The sequence below is a fragment of the Sebastes fasciatus genome, chromosome 11 (genome assembly GCF_043250625.1).
Source record: "Sebastes fasciatus isolate fSebFas1 chromosome 11, fSebFas1.pri, whole genome shotgun sequence".
Lineage (NCBI taxonomy): Eukaryota > Metazoa > Chordata > Actinopteri > Perciformes > Sebastidae > Sebastes > Sebastes fasciatus.
Window position 1 is genome coordinate 9547577 of NC_133805.1, and position 22561 is coordinate 9570137.

The 22561-nt window shown below is 41.8% G+C and overlaps 1 protein-coding gene across 1 annotated transcript in view; it reads left to right on the forward strand.

The window, feature by feature from the left end:
* Window positions 1-22561, forward strand: part of col6a1 (collagen, type VI, alpha 1) — a 32829-nt gene that overhangs the window by 5209 nt on the left and 5059 nt on the right. The window contains exons 5-31 of the mRNA XM_074650414.1: window positions 277-390; window positions 1047-1067; window positions 1806-1826; window positions 1930-1974; window positions 2107-2160; window positions 2340-2384; window positions 3690-3716; window positions 3823-3849; window positions 3975-4019; window positions 4134-4187; window positions 4744-4806; window positions 4901-4963; window positions 5056-5109; window positions 5204-5239; window positions 5333-5395; window positions 5661-5723; window positions 8606-8668; window positions 9501-9563; window positions 9678-9728; window positions 9816-9851; window positions 10073-10135; window positions 16504-16569; window positions 19236-19271; window positions 19608-19644; window positions 19843-19851; window positions 19964-20097; window positions 20884-20987. Of these exons, the coding sequence (XP_074506515.1) occupies window positions 277-390; window positions 1047-1067; window positions 1806-1826; window positions 1930-1974; window positions 2107-2160; window positions 2340-2384; window positions 3690-3716; window positions 3823-3849; window positions 3975-4019; window positions 4134-4187; window positions 4744-4806; window positions 4901-4963; window positions 5056-5109; window positions 5204-5239; window positions 5333-5395; window positions 5661-5723; window positions 8606-8668; window positions 9501-9563; window positions 9678-9728; window positions 9816-9851; window positions 10073-10135; window positions 16504-16569; window positions 19236-19271; window positions 19608-19644; window positions 19843-19851; window positions 19964-20097; window positions 20884-20987 (1457 nt within the window). The remainder of the gene's footprint in view (window positions 1-276; window positions 391-1046; window positions 1068-1805; window positions 1827-1929; window positions 1975-2106; window positions 2161-2339; window positions 2385-3689; window positions 3717-3822; window positions 3850-3974; window positions 4020-4133; window positions 4188-4743; window positions 4807-4900; window positions 4964-5055; window positions 5110-5203; window positions 5240-5332; window positions 5396-5660; window positions 5724-8605; window positions 8669-9500; window positions 9564-9677; window positions 9729-9815; window positions 9852-10072; window positions 10136-16503; window positions 16570-19235; window positions 19272-19607; window positions 19645-19842; window positions 19852-19963; window positions 20098-20883; window positions 20988-22561) is intronic.

Genomic DNA, 22561 nt, shown 5'->3' on the forward strand with positions numbered 1-22561 from the left:
TAAAGTGAAGTGAAGGTAGAGTAAATTTACCAACATTTCCTAAATGTCATTTCTCTCAAGGTCTAAACTAAAAAGTGGTTCTCACAAAGATAGACAGGACAGATAGACAGCAGGAGGACTAGCGACAACATTGACAGAAGCTAATTACGATACTATAAACAAAACAAAAACAATGTCACAGAAATAATCTTTTAGAGCTCAGTCATGCTGTCGCATATCGTAAGCTGCTACTTTCAGGTCTTGTGATGATGATGTTTGTATCTTGTCTCTCATCAGGACACCAGGTTGTCAGTCATCGCCACAGACCCGCGCTACAGACAGAACTTCACTGCTGCAGACGATACCAGAAGCACCAAGATGGGAACCATTCGAACCATCGTTGACATGATCGTATGTATCCCTCCTCTCCTCTCCTCTCCTCTCCTCTCCTCTCCTCTCCTCTCCTCTCCTCTCCTCTCCTCTCCTCTCCTCTCCTCTCCTCTCTTCTCTTCTCATCTCCCTCCATCTCATCTCATCTCATCTCATCTCATCTCATCTCATCTCTTCTCTCCTCTCCTCTCCTCTCCTCTCTCCTCTCCTCTCCTCTCCTCTCCTCTCCTCTCCTCTCCTCTCCTCTCCTCTCCTCTCTTCTCTTCTCTTCTTCTCTCATCTCTCCATCTCATCTCATCTCCTCTCCTCTCCTCTCCTCTCCTCTCCTCTCCTCTCCTCTCCTCTCCTCTCCTCTCCTCTCCTCTCTTCTCTTCTCTTCTTCTCTCATCTCTCCATCTCATCTCATCTCATCTCATCTCATCTCATCTCATCTCATCTCATCTCCTCTCCTCTCCTCTCCTCTCCTCTCCTCTCCTCTCCTCTCCTCTCCTCTCCCCTCCCCTCCCCTCCCCTCCCCTCTCCTCTCCTCTCTTCTTCTCTCATCTCTCCATCTCCTCTCCTCTCCTCTCCTCTCCTCTCCTCTCCTCTCCTCTCCTCTCCTCTCCTCTCCTAGGTATAAGCAGAATTCAACATTTGGATTTTGAACTAACTGTCTATTTTTTTTTCCTTTTTTCCAGACAAATGAGACAAAGGATACGGTAAGACGTTTTTGAAAGGATATTAATAAATTTTGTACAATTAATGTGGTAACACATTACACTGCTCTACTGCAGATCTTGTTCTCGTTTAGGGCTGAGCAACGTGGCTAAAAAAGGTCATCAATAACTTTCTTGGCAGTTGGTATCGTGATATTTTTCCTCCCAACAGCAGAATTGTTTGGGACAAGTTTTGCTCATGCAACTTGAATTAAGACAAATTGTTGTATACTGGCTAAACGTCGTGGCTTAAAAATGTTTACAAACCAAATGACTTTGTGGCTACTAGAGTTGTTAATTTAGTGGAATAAATGTAGTTAGGATGTTTAGATTTAGATTTCTTTCTTTTTCTTAGATTTCTTGTTCTTTCTCAGTATTAAGTCTTGTTATTGCTGGCCTCCTAAACTCTCTCATACTCAGGAAACAAGGAGGGGTCACTCAGGACCGCTACAGGAAGCTGCAATGAGTACATAAAAAGCCAACTGAGATTGCAGTGATATTCACAATCTTGCCTACTTTTGTATCTCCAACAAAATCACTGCAGTTATTTCTTAAATATTGGACATATTGTCCAGCCATGCTGTCATCTTACAGTTAAACTAAGTATCACTTGTGATCAGACCAGAAAACACAGTGTCATGCCATGTCTCCTTCTTAGATTTATCAAGAATAGCCCAAACTCTTCTTCATATATGGAGACATAGAGACACATAATCTCTCTTTTCTTTTTTTCCCCCACAGTGTTGCTCTTTCGACTGCAATGTAAGTATGCCATTTATTATTGTAATGCCAACATAAATTCTTCTCCGGCTGTGTTTTTTTGAACGGTTGTTTCACTTTTTGTGTTTTATTGTTTTGTCTGCAGGCTCCAGGAGGGCCTGAGGGACCAAAAGGAGACCCTGGCTTTAAGGTGTGATGATATAATATGAAAACAACCAATGCACCCAATGCATTCAGTTGCACTAGAGATGGTTGTCAGGAAAATGCACAAATGTAGAGAACTTTACATCGTCTCATCTTTTATTTTGTTGCCTCTCTACAGGGAGAAACGGGACGACCAGGGATGCCAGGAGAGAAAGGAAATATTGGTGCCGTGGTAGGTGTCTTTCACCGTTGTCCTCCACCATCACCACCAACACCAACACCAACACCATCCCCAACATACCAACATGCATGCAAAAGGACAAAACAATCATCACATCTATTTGGATTTGTCATGCAGGCTTAATGGACGTGTCATTCAGATGATCTAATATTTCTATCTCTATGTTACAGGGCAACGTTGGAGATCCTGGTCCTGTTGGTTACACTGGAATGAAGGTAGAGTGAAACAATGCTGGGAACAGGAACAGAGTCTTTAAGTGACATACGTAATGGGTTACATCTTATGCTGTGTTCAGACCAAGAGCGAAGCGAATTTTCGCCTCGCTTTACTCGCGTGAGTTTGACCGCCGGTAACTTTTGTGTTCATTAGCGCTCGACATGCCGGAGAAAAGAAGCTTGTCTCCATAGCTACCAACAACTTTTCTTTCCGCCATCAACCATGGAAGAAATAATCACTGTTGCTGCTTTGCACATGTTGTGCAATTCCCAGATATGTCAGAAAACCAAACGCCATCTCGTGTGGGTTCATAACATAACCCGGCGACGAGCTGTGTTTCACATACAGTACCATTTCACTGTATCTAGCAAGCCACACGTCGCTACTGCGGTACGAAGCCAACATAAACAGATTGTGCTGTGATTTATTGCAATAAACGGATCAAAACTATGCCGAAATATAATGATGCCATAATGATGCCGATTTGTAAAAAGTCTGAATTCATGCTTTGTCAAGCAAACAACTTTTAAATTGCTTGTTTTCTGAATGGAGTTCAGATCAATCAGTGCCAGGCTATGCAGCTGCTCCATAAACTCTCAAGATTAAGTCATTTAGGCATAAATACGTCAATCTGTGGTTTATACACATACATTTATACACAGAGTCACCGGTCTCTGTACAGATATGATGTACTATCGTAGCTCTGGGTGCCCACAAACAGATACAATATTTTTTTCCTCTATTTCTGATTCAGCAACGTCAGGATGTCAGCGACGACAGGAGGAGAATCTCAATGCTGATAAGCTTTCGCGTCACAGCGTTGCGTCAATTTCTCGCTCGAGTTGAAATATTTCAGCTCCTGTGAATACACAAATGACACGTGTTCGCGTTGCGCCATTCACAGTCGCCCGGCGCAAATTTGCATCTCTTTGCCTTGACTTTGTATGTAATCGTGCAGCACAAAAAGTTTGCTTCGCTCTTGGTGTGAACTCACCATTATAGGCACGTATTATAGGCCACTGTTTTACAGTGTTTTACATATGTTCATATTGTAGTCTAAAGATAAAGGTCAGTTTCTCCATGCCAGTCCAGTCCTCCTTTGTTGGAGGTTTTGTCTGCAGCCATTTCCATGTGATGGCCCTTATCCACCTTTTAAGCTTCAAAGAAATGTTTATTACCCAGAAAAAAAACAGGAAGTTTGTTGGAGGAAACATTCGCAAACGTAAGCCTGAATGTATTTATAATGTATTTCTTTTTGCTGCGTGTGATGATGATTATTCTGACGTGTGTATTTCTGTTTCCAGGGAGACCGTGGTGGCAGAGGAGGAAAGGTACTATCAGAACACAAAAACACAAAAAGTATACTTAAACAAGATGTTCGAGGGTTGCTGTACTGTATAATCCATGGCTGACTCACGTTGTGTGTGTATTCTGCAGGGTGAAAGAGGACACAAAGGCTTCAAGGTGAGCTCTTCCTCCATAGGGTTGCTCTCCTGTCTGTGATTGCTCTGAAAGTTAATGGTTAAATTATTCTTCTATCACTTTTATTCTCTTCCACTAAATCTTCTTTATCTCTCGCTACATCCCAGGGAGACAAAGGTCTAAGGGGAAATGATGGAACCGATGGACGCAAGGTGAGTTATAGACCCGAACATCCAAACAATATAAGCTCTGGTTATCTGGCTGTCTTTCTTTTGTTGATCTTATAAAGTTGTTTGAAGATATGTTTCTCTGGTTTTCCTCATTAGGGTGAAGCTGGTTTCTCTGGTCTTTCCGGCTGTAAAGGATCTCCTGGATCAGACGTGAGTCGTACATCTCGTAATCCCACTGTTACGGTCTTGCATTTCGGCCTAGTTGCGCTAATGTCACACATTGCAGACCGTTTGAATCCCAACCAGATGGGAACCAAACACTGAATCAAGACACTGACATCAGGTTTAACGACTGCAAATACACAGATGTGTAGGTGTTAGGGCACACACACTCTGTGAGTCTTTCTAGTTTGGTGTCTCTCTTGAACAGACACACACACTCAGCCATTTCCCTTTCTGCCTGAGGCTCAGACACATTGTTTACAGATTAGCCATTAGCCACAGTTGCATGTTTAGGAATACCTCCCTCGGTGCAGCCCTGACCAGCATCGCGCCTTGCTGCAGGCGGACTGAAGCCGTTGGCTCTTAATCACTGCCGCGTTTACATTCCCTGCTGTCAGATTGTTTAAATGAAGCCATATAGTCATACTGTAAACAAGCACACACGCATACGTGTGCGTACGTGCACGGTGGGCCACCGAGATTGAGTGTTGTGGCTTCAGCTGCTTGTGATCATGTACTGAGAGACTGTGTTTTCTGCTTCCAGGGCCTGCAGGGAGAGCCTGGACCAAAGGGAGACCCTGGTCCTTATGGACTGAAAGGAGGAAAAGTAAGATATATGAAAGAAATATAAACCTGTGCTCTTGAAGATTTCAAAAAGCCTTTTCGTTGGTCTGTTATAAGACATCGTATGCTTGTTTCAGGGAGATACTGGAAGAGACGGCGAACCAGGAAGGCCTGGAAACTATGGCCCGCTGGGTCCTCCGGTAAATCAGTGCGAAGAGAATGAATACAAGAGACAGATCTGTACGAAGCAAGAAATATGATAATACATGTGTGAATATCTGTGTCATGACAGGGTGATCAGGGCCCTCTCGGAAGCAACGGGGACAAAGGAGAGCGCGGTGATGATGTAAGCGATGAAGCTGCCGACAACGCCAAGAAACATCAACTTTGTGATCTCTGATGGCTCGTCTAACATCCTGTTATGTGTGTGTGTGTTTCAGGGCGCACCTGGAGGGGATGGGAAACGCGGCGAGGGAGTAAATATAAGATTAATATTGACTTTAAATGAGTGTGTTTGTGTTCGTGACAGCCGCCAAAATATGAGTTGACATCTTTGAAATCTCTTGTAGGGACTAATTGGAGAGAAGGGAGAGCAAGGATCTCGTGGGAACAGGGGTCCCAGAGGAGATGCGGTAAGTGATGATAAGGATGATGATGATGAGTAGGGATGAAGATTAGACCTTCCTCCTTAGAAATTCATGGGAAATGCTGTTTGGCAGATGTATTGAGTCAACTTTAACCGCACTGGTCTTAATGGAATGGTGTTTTTATAAAGTAATTCCCCATGTACTCCTACTGATCTAACTTTGTTTAAAACTTGGCTCTGTCTGCTTCTCTTGTCTATTATTACTGTCTTGAATGCCTATAGCTTTTTACATTTGTTCTTTTCCTTACCAGGGGGAGCCAGGACCCCGTGGAGATCAGGGGAGGGAGGGCACAGCTGGCCCCAACGGAGACCCTGTAAGACACACTCAAATATAATCACACACACATTTACATAGACACACAGGAGCTACAGTACCACTGTTCATTAGCCTGTTGTTTAGAGGTTCAGGAGGCGGCACAGTCCCAAGTACGAACCACCCACTTTTCCCTCTGGCAGCATCCTCTTTTTTTCCAGTCGGAGAGGGGAACTTGTGCCTGAGTGCGCGTATGCTTCCTAGCGTGCGTGCATGTGCATGTGCATTCATATTTCATGTTGAGGGGGGGAGTAGATTGGGCAGAAGCTTAAACAGAGGCGAACCTGGCTGCCTCTCCCCTCTCTCGTTCTCAGTTTCTACTCCTCCTGGGAACATCTACACTCAGTCTTTCCCCTCTGACTCAGTTCTTCTCTCCGTCGGCTCGAGCCAAAGCCTCAGTATGGTTTTCTTTATAAGGCACCAGGCAGTGTAATAATAATAATACGTTACAAGCATTAGTTGTGGTAACCTCCGTGATGTCAGAACTTTCAATGGCTCTTTTGTGCTTTCTGCTGGGCCTCCTCTCCTCATCAGAGCTGAATGAATAGCAAAGGACTGAATAGTACAGAAAACATGGAATAACTGACATGTTGGGCCTACCTCATAACACTCAGGAAAAAACGGTATCCTCACATACAGTAATGTGCTGGACATCATTTGCACTCATTAAATGAGCCATAGTACACTGTATTAAATGTGTACAGCACTTAATTGAAATAAACTTGAAATTAAAGAAGCACTCTGATATTTATGCAAATAGCTTATTCTGACTTATTGGTGAGCTGGCCCACTGTTGTGATTGGTCAACCCAACCAAACTCTTCGGACTCTGCTCCGGCTCCGCTCTAACTAGCTTTGTTTGAGGGCGTGCCAAACTAGTTGCTAGGCAGGTATTATGCAAATGTGTGACTTGGTGACATCACCACGTTACGGAAGAAAAGGCGGGACTTAAAGCGAGGCGTTTCAGGCAGTCCATGAGCATTGTTACTGTGGGGACTTTGGACTTTGTAACTTTGCAGACCTTTTACGTGCACAAAAACACTATATAACACACTAAAGGAAAGGGAAAACGCATAAAAGCACAATAGGTCCTCTTTAATTTCAGATGAGTCAGATGAGAATTCAACTCTGTGCATCCAGTACATAGATAGGTCCGGTTTTGATTCAGCCCAGCTTAGCAGACACTGGAAACGGGCAAACAGTTAGCCTTGAACAAAAGTTTAAAAAATTGGCCTCCAGGAACTCTAAAACTTTCCTATTTACATATTCAAGTGATTTGTTCCATTTCAACAGTGGGACTTCACTGTTAGGACAGGACTGAGGCGCTGCATGCAGCAGCTGGACCCAGCTGTTGTTCGCCAGGAAATAGCTCCAGTCAAAAAAGCTTAAATCCTTTTATTAACTACAACGCCTTGTTTTGCATTTCTATAAATTATGCGTCAAATGCACAAGATACAATGTGTAAATCAGGCAGCTTTGAACGTTTGGAAGGAGTACTTTTTTCACTTTTGGCAGAGCTCACTTTAACACGTAACTGTTTCCCCATGCGTCCAGTCTTGTCTTTGTGCTAAGCTAGGTTGACCATGTCTCAATCTCAACCATGAATGCACAGAGATGACCTTAGCATCGATCTTCTTACCTGATTCCAAACAAGTGTTTCACCTAAAATGTTGCAATGTTGCGTCAACATGTTAAAAACTATGTGAAACTTCAACTTCAAAACAGGCTAATGGGAGGCTAACGATGCTAGCGGCAGATCTGTGGACAATTAACTCATTGAATTGATCACAAATTGACAAGCTGTGATCTTATTCTGATTAGGATGTGACACTTGAGCTAAAAAAAAAAATCCATACATAAAAATAATCACTTCTGTAGAATTTCAGATTAATCTAGTTGACAGATTACCAAATCAGCTAGCAACTAATGCTTCAATTTACTGTTGCAAGGATGCTGCCGTGTTGCCAGATCTTAGTACAATGCTATTATAATCAATAGAAATGATGGCCAAATAAATGGAAATGAGAAGTTATGATATTTTAATTGAAAGAATGTGTCTTTAATGAATCACCTAGCAGAGACTGTAAATCTTGTTTTTGCTGACCTCCAGTGGTTTAACTCCTCACCTTGCTGCAGTGATGTACAGGTGTACTCCAGGACACTGTGACATCACTGCTGGGTGTGGTTACTGGTCTGTTGCCTTGCAACTGTCAACCAGAGAGGGCAGTAAAAAACAGATTTCCAACCTCGTATTTAAGGGGAACTACACCCATTTTCAAAATTCATACATGCAACAACATACATTCTCAAAAACTAGAGTGCTAAAACTCAAACTTGTGATGTCATCGGGTACAAAGTCTGGAGCTGCTCCATAGACAATGAATGGGAGACTGATTTTAGTCTGGTTTTTGGATTTGGGAGAACATTGTTCATGTTTACTAATATTTTTGGGCTGTCTTAGACCATAGGAATAACATGTATGAATTTTGAAAATGGGTGTATTTCCCTTTAAGTAACTCGTAAGTTTGAGACAGTTCCGGCTAGCTTCTGTTTCACTTGCCGTCAAATTGTAATACTTTGCCAATGCCAAAGACTCATGGGAGCCGTAGTTGTGAATGATAACTATAACCATTGTCATATCTTTATTTTATTTTTTTTAAAACATGGTGTTAAAAAGTTAGTTCAGAATATGAACAGAATACAATCAATGAAAAAGTCTTAAAAGATGTCCCGAACATGCGGTGGGACTTTGTGTTTGTAGGTTGTGTTGGTTCAAAATGGTGTCAAAGCACGTTGCCAGTTTTTTTCAGTGTGCTTTATGTGGTTGTTTTTGTTGGAGAAAGTGTTTTAACTGTGTCTCATTAACGGTGTTGTTGTTTTCCAGGGCGAGTCTGGCAAGGCCGGGTCTCCTGGCTACAGGGGAGATGAAGGCTCACCTGGACCTGAAGTGAGTCCAACAGGACGTACACACACACACACACACACACATGGATCACTGATAAGCGTACATTACGCTTAAAGGCACTGAAAACACATTTACTCATTCAGCTTCTTACTGTTAGTGACGCGATCCCACTTGAACACATGTTAGAACAGTGATGTCATCTGACCTCTTCTCCTCGTTTCAAGTGGGCGTGGCTCAGTTGGAAAAAAGGTGATGTCACATACGTCTGTGCACCAATCAGGATTTAGCGACGTTTGAATCAGAATCTGATGACAGTTGGTGGGTTGTGAGGTCACTGTTAATTAAATCTGATCAAACAAGGCCCCTAATGAATTTTTTATGTTACAGATAACTCAGCTTAAGAGATTTTGAGTGTTTAACTCATAAGAAGTAATAGAAGAAGATGTTTTTCAAACAGTGCTTATTAAGTCATTAATGTTATAGAGAAATACTGACGATTTGAAGCTGCTTTTTCAGGGGCTTTAAGATTTGAAATCCTAAACCGGAGGAGCTCCAACGCCATTGATTTAAATCCAAAATCCATAAAAATGTGCAGTTTACTGTATGAACTGCAATAAAAAATAGCCTGTTATTATCATAAATCATGTATATTACACACATTATTACACGATCCAGGCGATCGGCCAACGACAACCTGTAACAGATTGCATTAAATGATTGTTACGTAAACCCTTCAAGCCATTCTGCTACAGTACATGTCGATTGTTTTGTTCACACACACACAATGTCTTGGCAACATCCAAATGTTTTCAACAAACACACGGCACGTCACATTTCACATGTTTCTAATCTTATCAATCCTTTCATCACCAAGGGAAAAAAAGGACCGAGAGGAATCAAAGGAGCTCCGGGAGACAGAGGCCAGATGGGGGAGAGGGTGAGTGTGGGAGACAGATGTGTGGGAGACAGATGTGTGCCATCCATCATATTCGCTGCCAAGAGGTTTCTGTATGTGTGTGTGTATGTAAGAGTATCTCTTTCTTAATTTCAGGGAGGAGATGGTGCTCCAGGAAATGGCACTGCAGGTTGTCCTGGTTTCCAGGTGAGTGTTAATAGTTACTGCATGTCGTGTGACACACTGTCCTCCATGGACATTTTGTAGATTCTGAACATTTGTCTTTTTTGTTAGGGTTATCCCGGGCCCCGCGGAGACGCTGGTGAGCCGGTAAGTTGTCTTTCAAATTTCTATTTTAACTTTCACTTTAATTAGAATTCAGTTGTTGGGCAGACATGTGTTCACAACAGATATATTCTTTAGGAATATGAGCTAAGCTCTACATTTACATGTCTACACTGAATATGAGCGTCCATGTTTGAAGTTCACTGCCAACGGTGTGAAATTGTCATGCTCACTTGACCTCTGACATTTTGCTGCGTTACCTTCAGGGTGGCAGGGGAACCCCTGGACCCAAAGGAGACGATGGAGACGCCGGAGAACCAGGCACAGATGTGAGTGTCCGCTTCTGACTTGTCTCCTCTTTGCAGTTGCTCCTCGCTCTTGATCTCATTTTCTATCTTTCCTAAATCCCTTCTTGGCAGAGAGTGCTGACAGGATGTGAGTCACGTGTCTCGTTTTATTGGCGCATAATACATATTTCTTTTTTATTGGTCTTTTTTAACGCTTAGAATAATACATAATAAGTCTTTCATTTTGTTTTTCTGCTTTAGCCCCTCACATATTTTACTCTTATTTTGCTAAGTCCAGCCATCTCGCTCTTACACTCTCCTTCTGTTCTGCAGCTGGAAATGCTTTCTTAAGTAGATCTGAACACATTTTTTGTGTGTGTGTGTGTGTGTGTGTGTGTGTGTGTGTGTGTGTGTGTGTGTGTGTGTGTGTGTGTGTGTGTGTGTGTGTGTGTGTGTGTGTGTGTGTGTGTGTGTGTGTGTGTCTTTGGGGAAGAGGGCTTTGAGCAGATGCAGCTGTGTATATGTCGTTGTCAAGGATACCAGGAAATGAGCAGAAACGATGAAGGGACAGCATCATTTTGTTGGTGTGTGTGTGAGCGAGTGTGCATAGCAACCGTACATGTGTGTGATCACCCGTTTCCATATAGTGTGCCCGTTTTAACACTTTAACCCCGAGTTTAAGTTGTTCACGTTAACTTTAAAATAATTGCATTTCCAAGGTTCATGTTTCACGGCATAAACACACGTTTGTAATTTCTCTCATCCGAACATCAGCGCACCCAGACCCTCTTTTCTTCGAGAGGAGTCACACGTTGTAAACTTTGGATTTACAGTGTCAGTTCAGTTTACCACTCATCAGGAACTTGTGGTTCTGTAGCACAGAGCAGGATTAGATGTGTGCTCTCAATGTGAGTATAATTCACCCAGTCTTTCCAGTGTTTACCTTTTCCTTATTGTGCTTGTCCTTGAGTAGTGACAGCAGCATACAGGAAACATCTCATAACCTCTCTAACTGATTCTACAGATATGTTTAAAGGACCGTAAACCTCAGCTTGATTGTAAAGTGCCATATCACCAACTTAAAACATTTCCCAAAATCTTCTTGATTTCAAACTTGCTAGTGCGACTTGAAGTTTGTTTTGCTCCATTGACTTTATCTAGACTGCTCCCCTTACGGAAATATAAATAATCAACACCACGCCCAAATTAGTCTATAAACTCGTGGTGAGCTTTGGAAAATGGTTGTCAGGAATGTAAAGTAGATGGGAAAAAACATACACAATCACCCATATGGTCCTCTTATGCAGAGGTTCTCAATCTTTTTTCAGCCACGGACCCCTTACAAGATAGAAAATGTACATGGGACCCCCTCATGTATGTCCCTTGGTATAATTTGACGTAGTCTATTATATTTTACACTTCTACAGTCTTAGTAATGTGAAAGACCAACACAAGAGAAATGCATTATAAAGATATTTGTTAGATTAGAACGTAATCTATGAACTATTGTACTGTATCAACCCAGTTGTCAGAAAAAATGTTGACCTTGTACGATTCTGCAAACCACAGGATACGTTGAATGTCGAGGTGTCTGAAACAAAAATATATTTCATGAATATGTTTCATTTTAGCCTCATATCACGCTTGCAGAAACACACAATGCCACATGTTTAACGTTGTGAAACGATTGGTTAGGTTTAGGCAACAAAACTACTTGGTTAAGTTTAGAAAAAAAAACATAGTTTGTGTTAAAATAATTAACGTAATAACGTAACCGCGAATTGTAACAACTGCAGCAACCGTAACAACGTAACTCTTGTAAATAAATAACCGATCATAGCAGACTTTCTTACGTAATGTAACAAACGTTGTTACAGCGTTGTTACAGCGTTGTTACAGCGTTGCGTAAAACAACGTTGCGTAAAACAACGTTGCGTAAAACAACGTTGCGTAAAACAACGTTGCGTAAAACAACGTTGCGTTAAAAAACGTTGCGTAAAAACAACGTTGCGTAAAACAACATTGCGTAAAACAACGTTGCGTAAAACAACGTTGCGTGAAACAACGTTGCGTGAAACAACGTTGCGTGAAACAACGTCGCGTGAAACAACGTCGCGTGAAACAACGTCGCGTGAAACAACGTCGCGTGAAACAACGTCGCGTGAAACAACGTCGCGTAAAAACAACATTGCGTAAAAACAACGTTGCTTAAAAACAACGTTGCTTAAAAACAACGTTGCTTAAAAACAACGTTGCTTAAAAACAACGTTGCTTAAAAACAACGTTGCGTAAATACAACGATATGAATTGCACCTTTAAAGTTACTACGAGGAACTTTAATTTTGTGTTGATTTTGGCGGTCCCTGTGGACAAAAGCGGTAGTGTTTCCGAGCACCAGAGTCCCTCCCGCCGGAGATCCGACTGCAGGTCGAAGGCAGCAGAGAAGCCGGATTTGGGTCTGTCCGCGGTGGGCTGGTTGCTGGAGTCTGAGCTGAAGGAGTTTCTGGTGAACCTGCATGATTTTGTCTGAATTCTCTAGAATCGGACCCGGTGGCACCGATGACCAGCATTAAGAATAACTAAATAGAAATAGCCTATCTTTTCGCTGATGGTCTTGTTAACTTTTGTAGGTCCTCGTAAAGTTCCTCGTAGTAACTTTGAGACATAATCTTGTTTAATTCATACAACAAATGAAGAGTTTACGGGAGGTTATCTGCCTGACTTTTTATTTTTGCCTGAAGCAGTGACCCCTAGAGCCAGGCTAACTGATTCCCCCTGTTTCCAGGCTTTATGCTAAACTAAGCTAACTTGGCAATACATGAGATTGGTATCAATCTTCTCATCTAACTCTTGGCATAAAAGCGAACGAGCGCATATCCCAAAATGTCAAACTATTGCCTTTAACAAAATATCTCTAATCTTCCCCCTGCTGCTGTTCCATTGTTCAGTCCATGACCATGTCCTTTATAAAAATACATAATAAGATCATCTCATTGGAAAAAAAAAAACCTGAATCCATTAAACTTCACTTATCCCTAGAGGCATTCATCCAACTCTTATTTTCTCTATTAACAGTCGGTTATATCCGTTTCTCTGAACAATCACTCGTTTGTTTCCACGAGTTTTACACTCGCTGTTTTGGACAGTACAATGGAAGAAACAGTTACCAGTTTGACTTGAAATCATGAGACACCAAACTGGCCAACAACATATCCAAAGAGCCTAATGCCGCTGGTTTCATTGTGATTTTTGAGCGACAGGACTTTAAATTGTTTAAATATTTTCACACTGTGCAGGCATGTACTTTGTTGCCTGCACTTTCCCTGGTCAGAGGGCTCGGGGGGGTACACACAGAAGTGTGTCAGAGAAAATAAAGGTGGAGACGGATCTTTTGACTTGTTCACCTTTTTAACTTGTTAGCTAACGCACTGTGGAATGATAATATACACGATATATTCGTCAAGGTACGACAAACGGTCACATCTGGCTGTGTGTCGTCAAATCTGAGTCGGGGTCAGGACGTGTGTGTAACTGTGGATGATATGGCCCATGTTCTTTACATCAGAGTGTTTGAAGTTGAGAGCGTGTAGTAATAGGAAACGTGTGTGTATATACAGGTATGTGCATGTGTGTGTGTGTCTGTACTTATTCAAGGCTGACAGCAACTATGCGTGTGTGTGTGTGTGTGTGTGTGTGTGTGTGTGTGTGTGTGTGTGTGTGTGTGTGTGAGTTAAAAGCCAGGTGGTTGGCATTACCTTCGCTCTCTGTCTCTCTTTCTCTTTCATATCTGTCCACTGTAGGTCGGTGGTTGTATAGCAGCAGTGCATATCTGCTAGTTTGAGTCGGCTTGCAGCTCCGATCAAAAAGTAAAATGAATTAATTGTGATGATTTGTGACCCTCTATCTCTCGCTGCATTTCATTTCTGTCCGGCACGTTGAGTTACAAATAACATATTTATGTGACTATCAATCAAAACGTATTTGGAGCAGAGAGGAGAGAAACTGTGTAGACAAAACTTTTCAAAACCTTCTCAGTTTTTTTTTGCTGAAGAGAAATACATGCAGCTCTTTCTAAAAAATGAGCTTGTTAAAGAGTTCAATATTGTACGTGAGTAAATACGTTCTTTAAAACATCTGCTACCCTTGAATCTGCACATGTGTTTGCAGGACATTTTGAAAGCTGTTTCATAACTCCATTATGCGCGGTATCCGCTCTCAATTTTGCATCAATTTGAAATTCTCTGCAGCTGTCTGCCAACTTCCTCAAACCACGATGTCCACATTTCTCTAAAGCTACTAAATGCGAGATTTGGAGCATATCTATTGCCTCCGCACGGCTCTCAACATGGCGACGGCTGAGCCAGTGGCTCGCAGCTAACGGTGCTAACAACCGCAACAATGCTGACAGAGCTGACAGTGTTAACCTGGGGGGCTGGAGGGTGGGTGCTACGCTTTCGTGATGACGCCAGTAGGGCACGCTCACATGCACGAACATACACTAAAAGGTACGTGCTGTCGGCCCGGCTTCATCCTCTGCTCAGGTAGACATTACTCCTCTATATCTTTACATAGACAATTATATATATACTATATTAATGCTCTGGATATCGCATAGAGAACCTTTATAGTGTGTAACAGTGTCTGTAGGAAGATGGAACTTGATTTTCAGTGTTTAAGCTCTTTATTCTCCACACATCAGTGTAATCTCACAGCGATCAGCTGTGGGTCAGAGAGCAGCAGCTGCAGGGGCTTCGGCTACTCTCTCTGTCCCTGCAGCCTTGCTGGTGTGGCAGATAAGTGAGCCAGACAGGACCAGACCTGGCCTCAATTAAGATTTGAACTGGATTCAGAGGCTTTTCTCAGACTGACTCTACTCTTTGAAACTGTTCCGATGTGTTCATTCCATTTTCTAAAAAGCGCTACGTCTTGTGACATATACTGTAGCCCTTTTTGACATTTCAGATAAGCCTAAATGAAATACAGTCAAATATTGGCTGAACTTTTTAGTTAAAGGCCCTGCACACCCACAAGGTTTTCACATGTTCAGCAAAAATTTTGATCTGCAAAGTAACTTTGTAACTGCAGCCACCAGATAAATGCAAAAGTGCTAAATTAACGTTCCTGGACGGGTGAACTGGGGACTACCATCAACGAATATCTGTTGTGCTCTTGCAGCTGGTACGAGGCACAAATCTTGTCAGTTAACGGTTAATAATCGGTTAATGAGGGTCGGTTATCGGTTAAGAAAATCTTTCAAAATGAGCATCCCTATTCCAAAACATGTACTATATCACAATATATTGCTATCGTGATACAAAATTATATTTTCTGTGATAGAATAATTTAACTATATCATCCAACCCCCTGAACACGCACTGTAATCTATAAAACACTTTCTCTCATTGTCACATTCTTTCCAGTGGCAGTATCTCAAGACTCCATTTAAGGACCATTACTTTTCTCACTGTGTTATGCCCCTATTTGGTCACATCCGCCATGAATTTCATGTAAATTTCCGTTTTTATGCTGATGACACCCGGATTTACATTGCTATCCCACCAGGTGGTCCAGATTATTTCTCCAAACTGAGTGTTGTTAAACCACCGTTTAGCTGTTGGAGAACTTCTTTTTCAACACATGAATGACGTCCTCAAGCTTTCAACCTTCTCTGTTATGTCCATTTGTAGTCAGGTGCATAATTTCATTCACGCGTCTGTTATCCAGACTAGACTACCGTGATGTTTTCTTCTCAGACCTTACAAATTGCAGCATTACAAATTCAGTAGCAGCCCCAAATACAGCAGCAAGAATTCTTATCAAAGACAAATCAAAGACACCAAGTCAGTTTTCACTTGAGTGGCTTCCTATGACTTCCCAGTCAGAAAAAAAACTAAAGGCCTGTTTAGTACCACCTTTTTTTGGCAGAACTAAGTATTTATAGCAATAGTCAATCCAGTATTAGACATTTTTTTAATATAATTTTTTAAGCACCAAGCCTTATTCAATGCAATGGATTGAACAGTACAACAGTACAGTTGTACTGCAGGCTGATCATGGCTAACACTGTCAGTAATGCCGTGAAAAGATTTGAGTGTTACTAAAGACGAGAAGAGAAGCAGCACATGCACATAGCTGGCCTGCAGCCATATGAAGACTTCCTAATTTATAAAACATACCTATAGGACACAAAGCTGTCATCATGTCATAAAAGAATTAAATTACGCCCCAGACCGTGACTGATTTTTATAGCAGTACACATTCAACATAGAGACCGTATAAAAACATTGTAGTATAACTATAAAGTGTTTCCATCCTTGTAGCACCTTGTACTCTTGTAAAAACAAAGAGAAAGAAACTCATTGCATGTATGGGCCTCTCTCTCAATCTCCTTTAATTTTCTCTTTTCACAGAACACCGACCCAGGACCTGGAGGACCTAAAGGGGCCAAAGGTCACCGAGGACCCGAGGGCAATCCGGTAAGAATACCATGGAGCCCCAGCATGAGCTGACTGTGTGTGTGTGTGTGCAAGTTGAGACTCTGGAGGGACTGCTGTCCACACATATAAAGCAGACCCCTCCCTCTAAACCCTTAACCTACTCTGACATTCAAACATAGTTTTGGGGTCATTTTACTGTTTTACTGTTGTAAATACCATCAAGAGAACATTATGTTAAAGATTGTAGAGTTTTTTTTTTATCTTTATTCAAGAACGTGATCTTTCAATTTGAGAGCAGTAAAAAAAACAAAAGTACAGGTGCTGGTTTATATATTAACTGTCCTCTTATTCCAAAAAGTTGAAAAGAAAGCAAGGGGAAGTACATATAATAAAGCTTTGGAGGGCGGAAGTGGATGCGCCCAGTTAAAGAGTAACCGCCCATCAGGTACGAAACCTCAGGAAGAGCAACAGAGGAGGGATCCCCCTTCCAGGATGGACAAATGTGCAATAGATGTCGTGTGCACAGAGTAACAACGTAGTGAAAATACAACATAGAAAATCCATATGACCAAAAATGAATACATGTAATGTGAACATATGTGAGAGCCAATGCAACACGACCTCCTCTCCACGCCAAGTAGATAGAGCCAGAGCAACACGACCTCCTCTCCATGCCAAGTAGATAGAGCCAGAGCAACACGACCTCCTCTCCATGCCAAGTAGATAGAGCCAGAGCAACACGACCTCCTCTCCATGCCAGCTAGATAGATCCAGAGCAACACAACCTCCTCTCCACACCAAATAGATAGAGCCAGAGCAACACAACCTCCTCTCCATGCCAGCTAGATAGGGCCAGTGCGACACAACCTCCTCTCCACGCCAAATAGATAGAGCCAGAGCAACACAACCTCCTCTCCATGCCAAGTAGATAGAGGCCATAGAGAGGCTACATTTCCTTGAGGACACACCTGCAACAAGGCAGGGATCATTTCATTGGTCAACGCTACGCCTGGCATTCTATTGGTTGGAGAATTTTGACAGGCTTATTGCACACAAAACATCCGAGAGCAGAGGAGAAATCTGAGAGCTTCACAAGCGCACAGCAGCAGCCCGAGTGCGAGGAGAAGGGCTGATGCTGGAGCGCAGGAAATCTGTGTAAGCAACAACGTATCTTGAGTGCATACGAGCATTCAGTTTGAGCAGAAGCAGAGCAAATCCAAGTGCAAGCAGAGGCTACTTGAGTGCGAGGACAGGGTTTTGAGGGAAAGCATTACAAAATCTGAACGTGAAATCAATGAGTCATGCTCTCAAATTGAAAGACCACGCTCTTGATTAAAGATAGGAAAAAAGCTCCATATTAGATTAGCATAGATTAGTCACATTTTAATTTACATATTTACAAAGCCAAACCAACAATGTGTTAGTGTGTGTGACTTACTCAGCCTCAAGCATTTTGCTCCCACTAAAGACTTAAAAAAGTATTCGTGGAAATAATAATAATAGGAGAAAATTTGTATTTGTTGGGAACTATTTTCAGCTGTGGATTAATACACATTTGGTGCTCTAATAGGTATTGACAGCACCAGAACAGTAAATAAAATAAACTGCAGTGCCTGTGCTCATGATAATAGCTCACTGATGTGTTTTTAATAGTTTTTGGACAACAATGGAGCTCTGTGTCAAGGAGGAATAAGCTGTAAAACACAGGTGCTACTTGTTAGTAGGATCAATTGTTGGTTTTGGTCTTTTTATGGGATTCATTGACATTGAATATAGAAATACAGAATATCACATGACCTTTCGTAACCCAGGGTTGTGTGTTTCCCTACCTGTGGGCAGAGGTTGACACTTATCCCAGTAACTGAGCTGAGGTTAGCTAATCTCACCACTCAACATAACATCAAACCGCATGCAAAGACATAAAAGAAAATGGCATCCCTTAGTTTGGCTTACAGTATGTCGGAAAGATGGTGTAATTCCTTTTCCTTTTCACCAACTGGCAAGTGAAATCTTGTGGTATTGGATCATGTGAAAAGATGAACAAAGATCGGATCTAAATATAACATCGTGCATGCAGACATGTTCTCCTTAAACTCTACCCTTTCACACTTTCCCCTACTTTCTGTCTCTCCTCCTTCTCCCTATTTTCCTCTCTTCTTTCCACCTCTCCTCTGGCTTGTGTCTCTGCTGCATATTTTTCTGTATGAACAGTTTGCGTCATGTATTCTCGAGACAGTTTCTCTCGTCTGCAATTAACGGTAGTCTCTCTCTCTCTCTCTCTCTCTCTCTCTCACACACACACACATGCAAGCTACACTGGCGTCTTTGTCACCGAAAAGAATGCTCTTAAACTGAGTTCAATGTCTGTTAAAACAAAACAGATGGTTTCCCTGCAGCCGAGTGAAAAAATAAAAATAAAACGCTGTGGCAATGAACTTTGGGAAGATTCTCACATGTTGTTTGCAGAAAGATACCAAATGTGTGGGTGTGGATGTGGGTTTCGATGACTGAGGGATTCTGGTTTGCAGTCAAAGGAGTAATGGTTTTTCCAAAGAATCACTTTTTATTTTTTTTATTCTGTCATCTTGAAGTCAGACCAGCTTAACTTTTGTCTGGCCAGTTCTTTTTGAAACAGATAAACACATCTATGAATCACTCAATCCCCCCCTATCTTCTCTTCTCCCTCGTTCTTCCTCTCTCTTCAGGGACCTTCTGGGCCTCCTGGACCACCAGGAACTGATGTGAGTATAAAAAGAATCTTATCAGTCCATTTAATCTGAACCGTCGCCCTCATTTTTCGCCCGCAGGAAAGGTCGGCTAAGCACCACAGATTTAAGTCCCCCCTCGAGGCTGTGCTAGCTTTGACTCTAAAACTGATACTGTATGTTCAGTCCAAAAGCCACACATTCAATTTCCTGAGCACCGACGACTCCTCTGAGTAAAATATCACCGTTGTAGTGTTTTATTTTTCATTCTGGAGCAGCTTGAAACAGTCTAGTCTACATAAAGTTATGTAATGTGATTTAACAGTGCATTGCTGTACTGTAACATTGTACTCCCTCTCTCTCTCTCTTCAGGAATGTGAAATTCTGGACATCATCATGAAGCTCTGCTGTAAGTCGAAACGCTCGACTGAAATGAAGCCACATGAACTCCACGTTAAACACTTTGCCCTTTTCAACTTTGGGCCTGATTAGCAATCGAAACCTGAAGAATGTGAGGGTAACGCAGGTTATGTTTTTTGTTACTGCCCAGTTAATTAACTTTGATTTGTGTTTTTCTTTCCCCCATCCTCTCCTAATCGCGTCGCAGCTTGTTGTGGTAAGTTTGTGCTCAATCTAAAACAAAGTCACCGTCATAATTTGGAATGTTCTCTTTTGCTCCGTGGCTTATCCTGATCCTTTTTTGGTTTTGCTTATGTGTGTGTCTCCAGAGTGTAAGTGTGCACCTTTGGACCTGGCGTTCATCGTGGACAGCTCAGAGAGTATCGGCTCCTCAAACTTTGAACTCTCCAAAGACTTTATCATCACAGTCATAGACAGGCTGAGCAAAGACCAGCAACTCAAGGTAATGTCCGAGCTGTTTATCTCTGGTTTAAAAGCATCAGTGGGTAGAAATGGAGCAAATATGATTTTAAAAAAGTTATTTTTATAAAACGGTCATTATATCCTGACAGGAGTGCATGAGACAGTAACAGAATATTGATTCATATTTGATCAGCGCTGCCTAGTTTGACCGTTTGATCGGAGTTCACGAGTGATTGACAGCTGCCTCCGTTGAATGAACAGCCAATAGGAACGCTCTCTCTCTGAAATGACCTGTGATTGGCCAAAGTTTCTCGTCATGGGCTAGATGTTTTAAAGCCTGAAAACAGAGCCAAGAGGAGGTGCAGAAGTCTAGTTTTCTCTCAGAACACTTGAATTATAATATGCTGAAAAGGTTAATATGGAATTTCTGCCTAATGTTGCCAAAAATATTCTGCCTACAATCGGTTTAACTCCACTATATTTCATATTCATCCATCTTTTGCCTAGCCTCTGTAGGATAACCGGCATTTGACCTTTGTGGATTGTGTTGTTTATTCAAAATTACACCAAAAAAACGTTGCGAAAACTGTTTTCCGAGATGTTGCCCTGAGAACAGACCTCAAAATAGAAAGTGTGAATGAAAGAAATTGTCTTGGGGTTTTGGAACTTGCTTTAATGTCTCTCCAGTGACTCTCCTCTTCCAGTTTGGATATAATTAGTCAGGATGGGTGGGACGCAGAAATGTTGACAGAGCAAAACACATGCTTGTAGACATAACACACACGGACCAAAACACATGGTCACCATGCATTGCTTTTCTTTCCAGTTTGCACCTGATGAGTCCGGGTTGAGCGTCGTCCAGTACAGTGGATCGCAAGCCCAGGAAAAAGTCCGACTGATCGATGTCGGGAACCTCAACATATTTAAACAGTGAGTTCAAATGCATGCGACCAGAGCACTGCCTGCCTTGCTGGCTTGCTCTTTGACTGTGTACTGTAGTGGTGGTTCGGTAAATGATTCAATGTCATCGACGCTGCTGCCGAGGTTTGATTTCCTTGGTTCAGTGTTACCTCTCCAGGCCACAACTTTACATCAGTCAGACAGTATTTGCGTTTTAGTATTGCAATAAGCCCCTAATCCTTTCCAAGAACGAGCAATGCAGTTTCTAATTTACTAATTCTGGATTGGCTATTTATATTTTCAACAGTGCTGTCATATTAAGAGTGAGAGGTTAATTATAAAATCATCTCTTTGCACCCAATTCAGTTGTGTTGTCTGTTCAGCCTAGTTTAGCAAATGACAGTAAGCAAGGGAATATAGTTAGCTCTATCAAAAGCACTTTGTTACATCTCGGTTCTCTTATTTACACATTTGTGTATTTACTGTCTTTATTGTGAATAGAAAATGAAATGTTGTTTAAATCAGTGGTTCCCAAAGTCCGGGGACCCCCAGGGGTCATTGAGGCGGTTCCAAGGGGACCCCCAGCAAAAAGGGGAATACTTTATTTTCACTATAATTAAATCTATAAGTAACACGATGACAGTTTAATTTGTGTCAGTTTAGGGGTCCTTGATTTGAAAAAGTTTGTGAACCTCTGGTTTAAATTAAGGCTGTCAATCGATTAAAATATTTAATCACGATTAATTGCAAATTAATCACATTTTTTATCAGTTCAAAATAAAGGGAGTATTTAATACTCTTATCAACATGGGAGTGGGCAAATATGCTGCTTTATGCAAATGTGTGTATATATTTATTATTGGAAATCAATTAACAACACAAAACAATGACAAATATTGTCCAGAAACCCTCACAGGTACTGCATTTAGCATCAAAAATATACTCAAATCATAACATGGCAAACTGCAGCCCAACAGGCAACAACAGCTGTCAGTGTGTCAGTGTGCTGACTTGACGATGACTTTACCCAAAACTGCATGTGATTATCATAAAGTGGGCATGTCTGTAAAGGGAAGACTCGTGGGTACCCAGAGAACCCATTTACATTCACATATCTTGAGGTCAGAGGTCAAGGGACCCCTTTGAAAATGGCCACGCCAGTTTTTCCTCGCCAAAATTTAGCGAAAGTTTGTAGCGTTATTTAACCTCCTAGTATGACATGGTTGGTACCAATGGATTCATTAGGTTTTCTAGTCGATGATGCCTGTAACTTCCCTTTGGCTTTAAAAATTGCACGTTGCGTCAATGTGTTAAAGAAATTAGTGGCGAATTTGCGTTAACGGCTTATTATCGCGTTAAGTTTGACAGCGCTAGTTTAAATAGATAGTTTCACATTTTGGGTGATGCGCATATTGGCTGTCTCTCCAAGAATGACGTGAAGATCAAAAAATCATGTCACCATATGTCTACGTGATGTGAAGTACGGATCTGGAGCCAGAGGGCAATTAGCTTATATCTTAGCGTACAGACGGGTGCAGCCTGGTCTCGTTGTGTACTAGCTAGCCTGCTACACCTCTAAAACATTAATAACTAACACGTTGTGT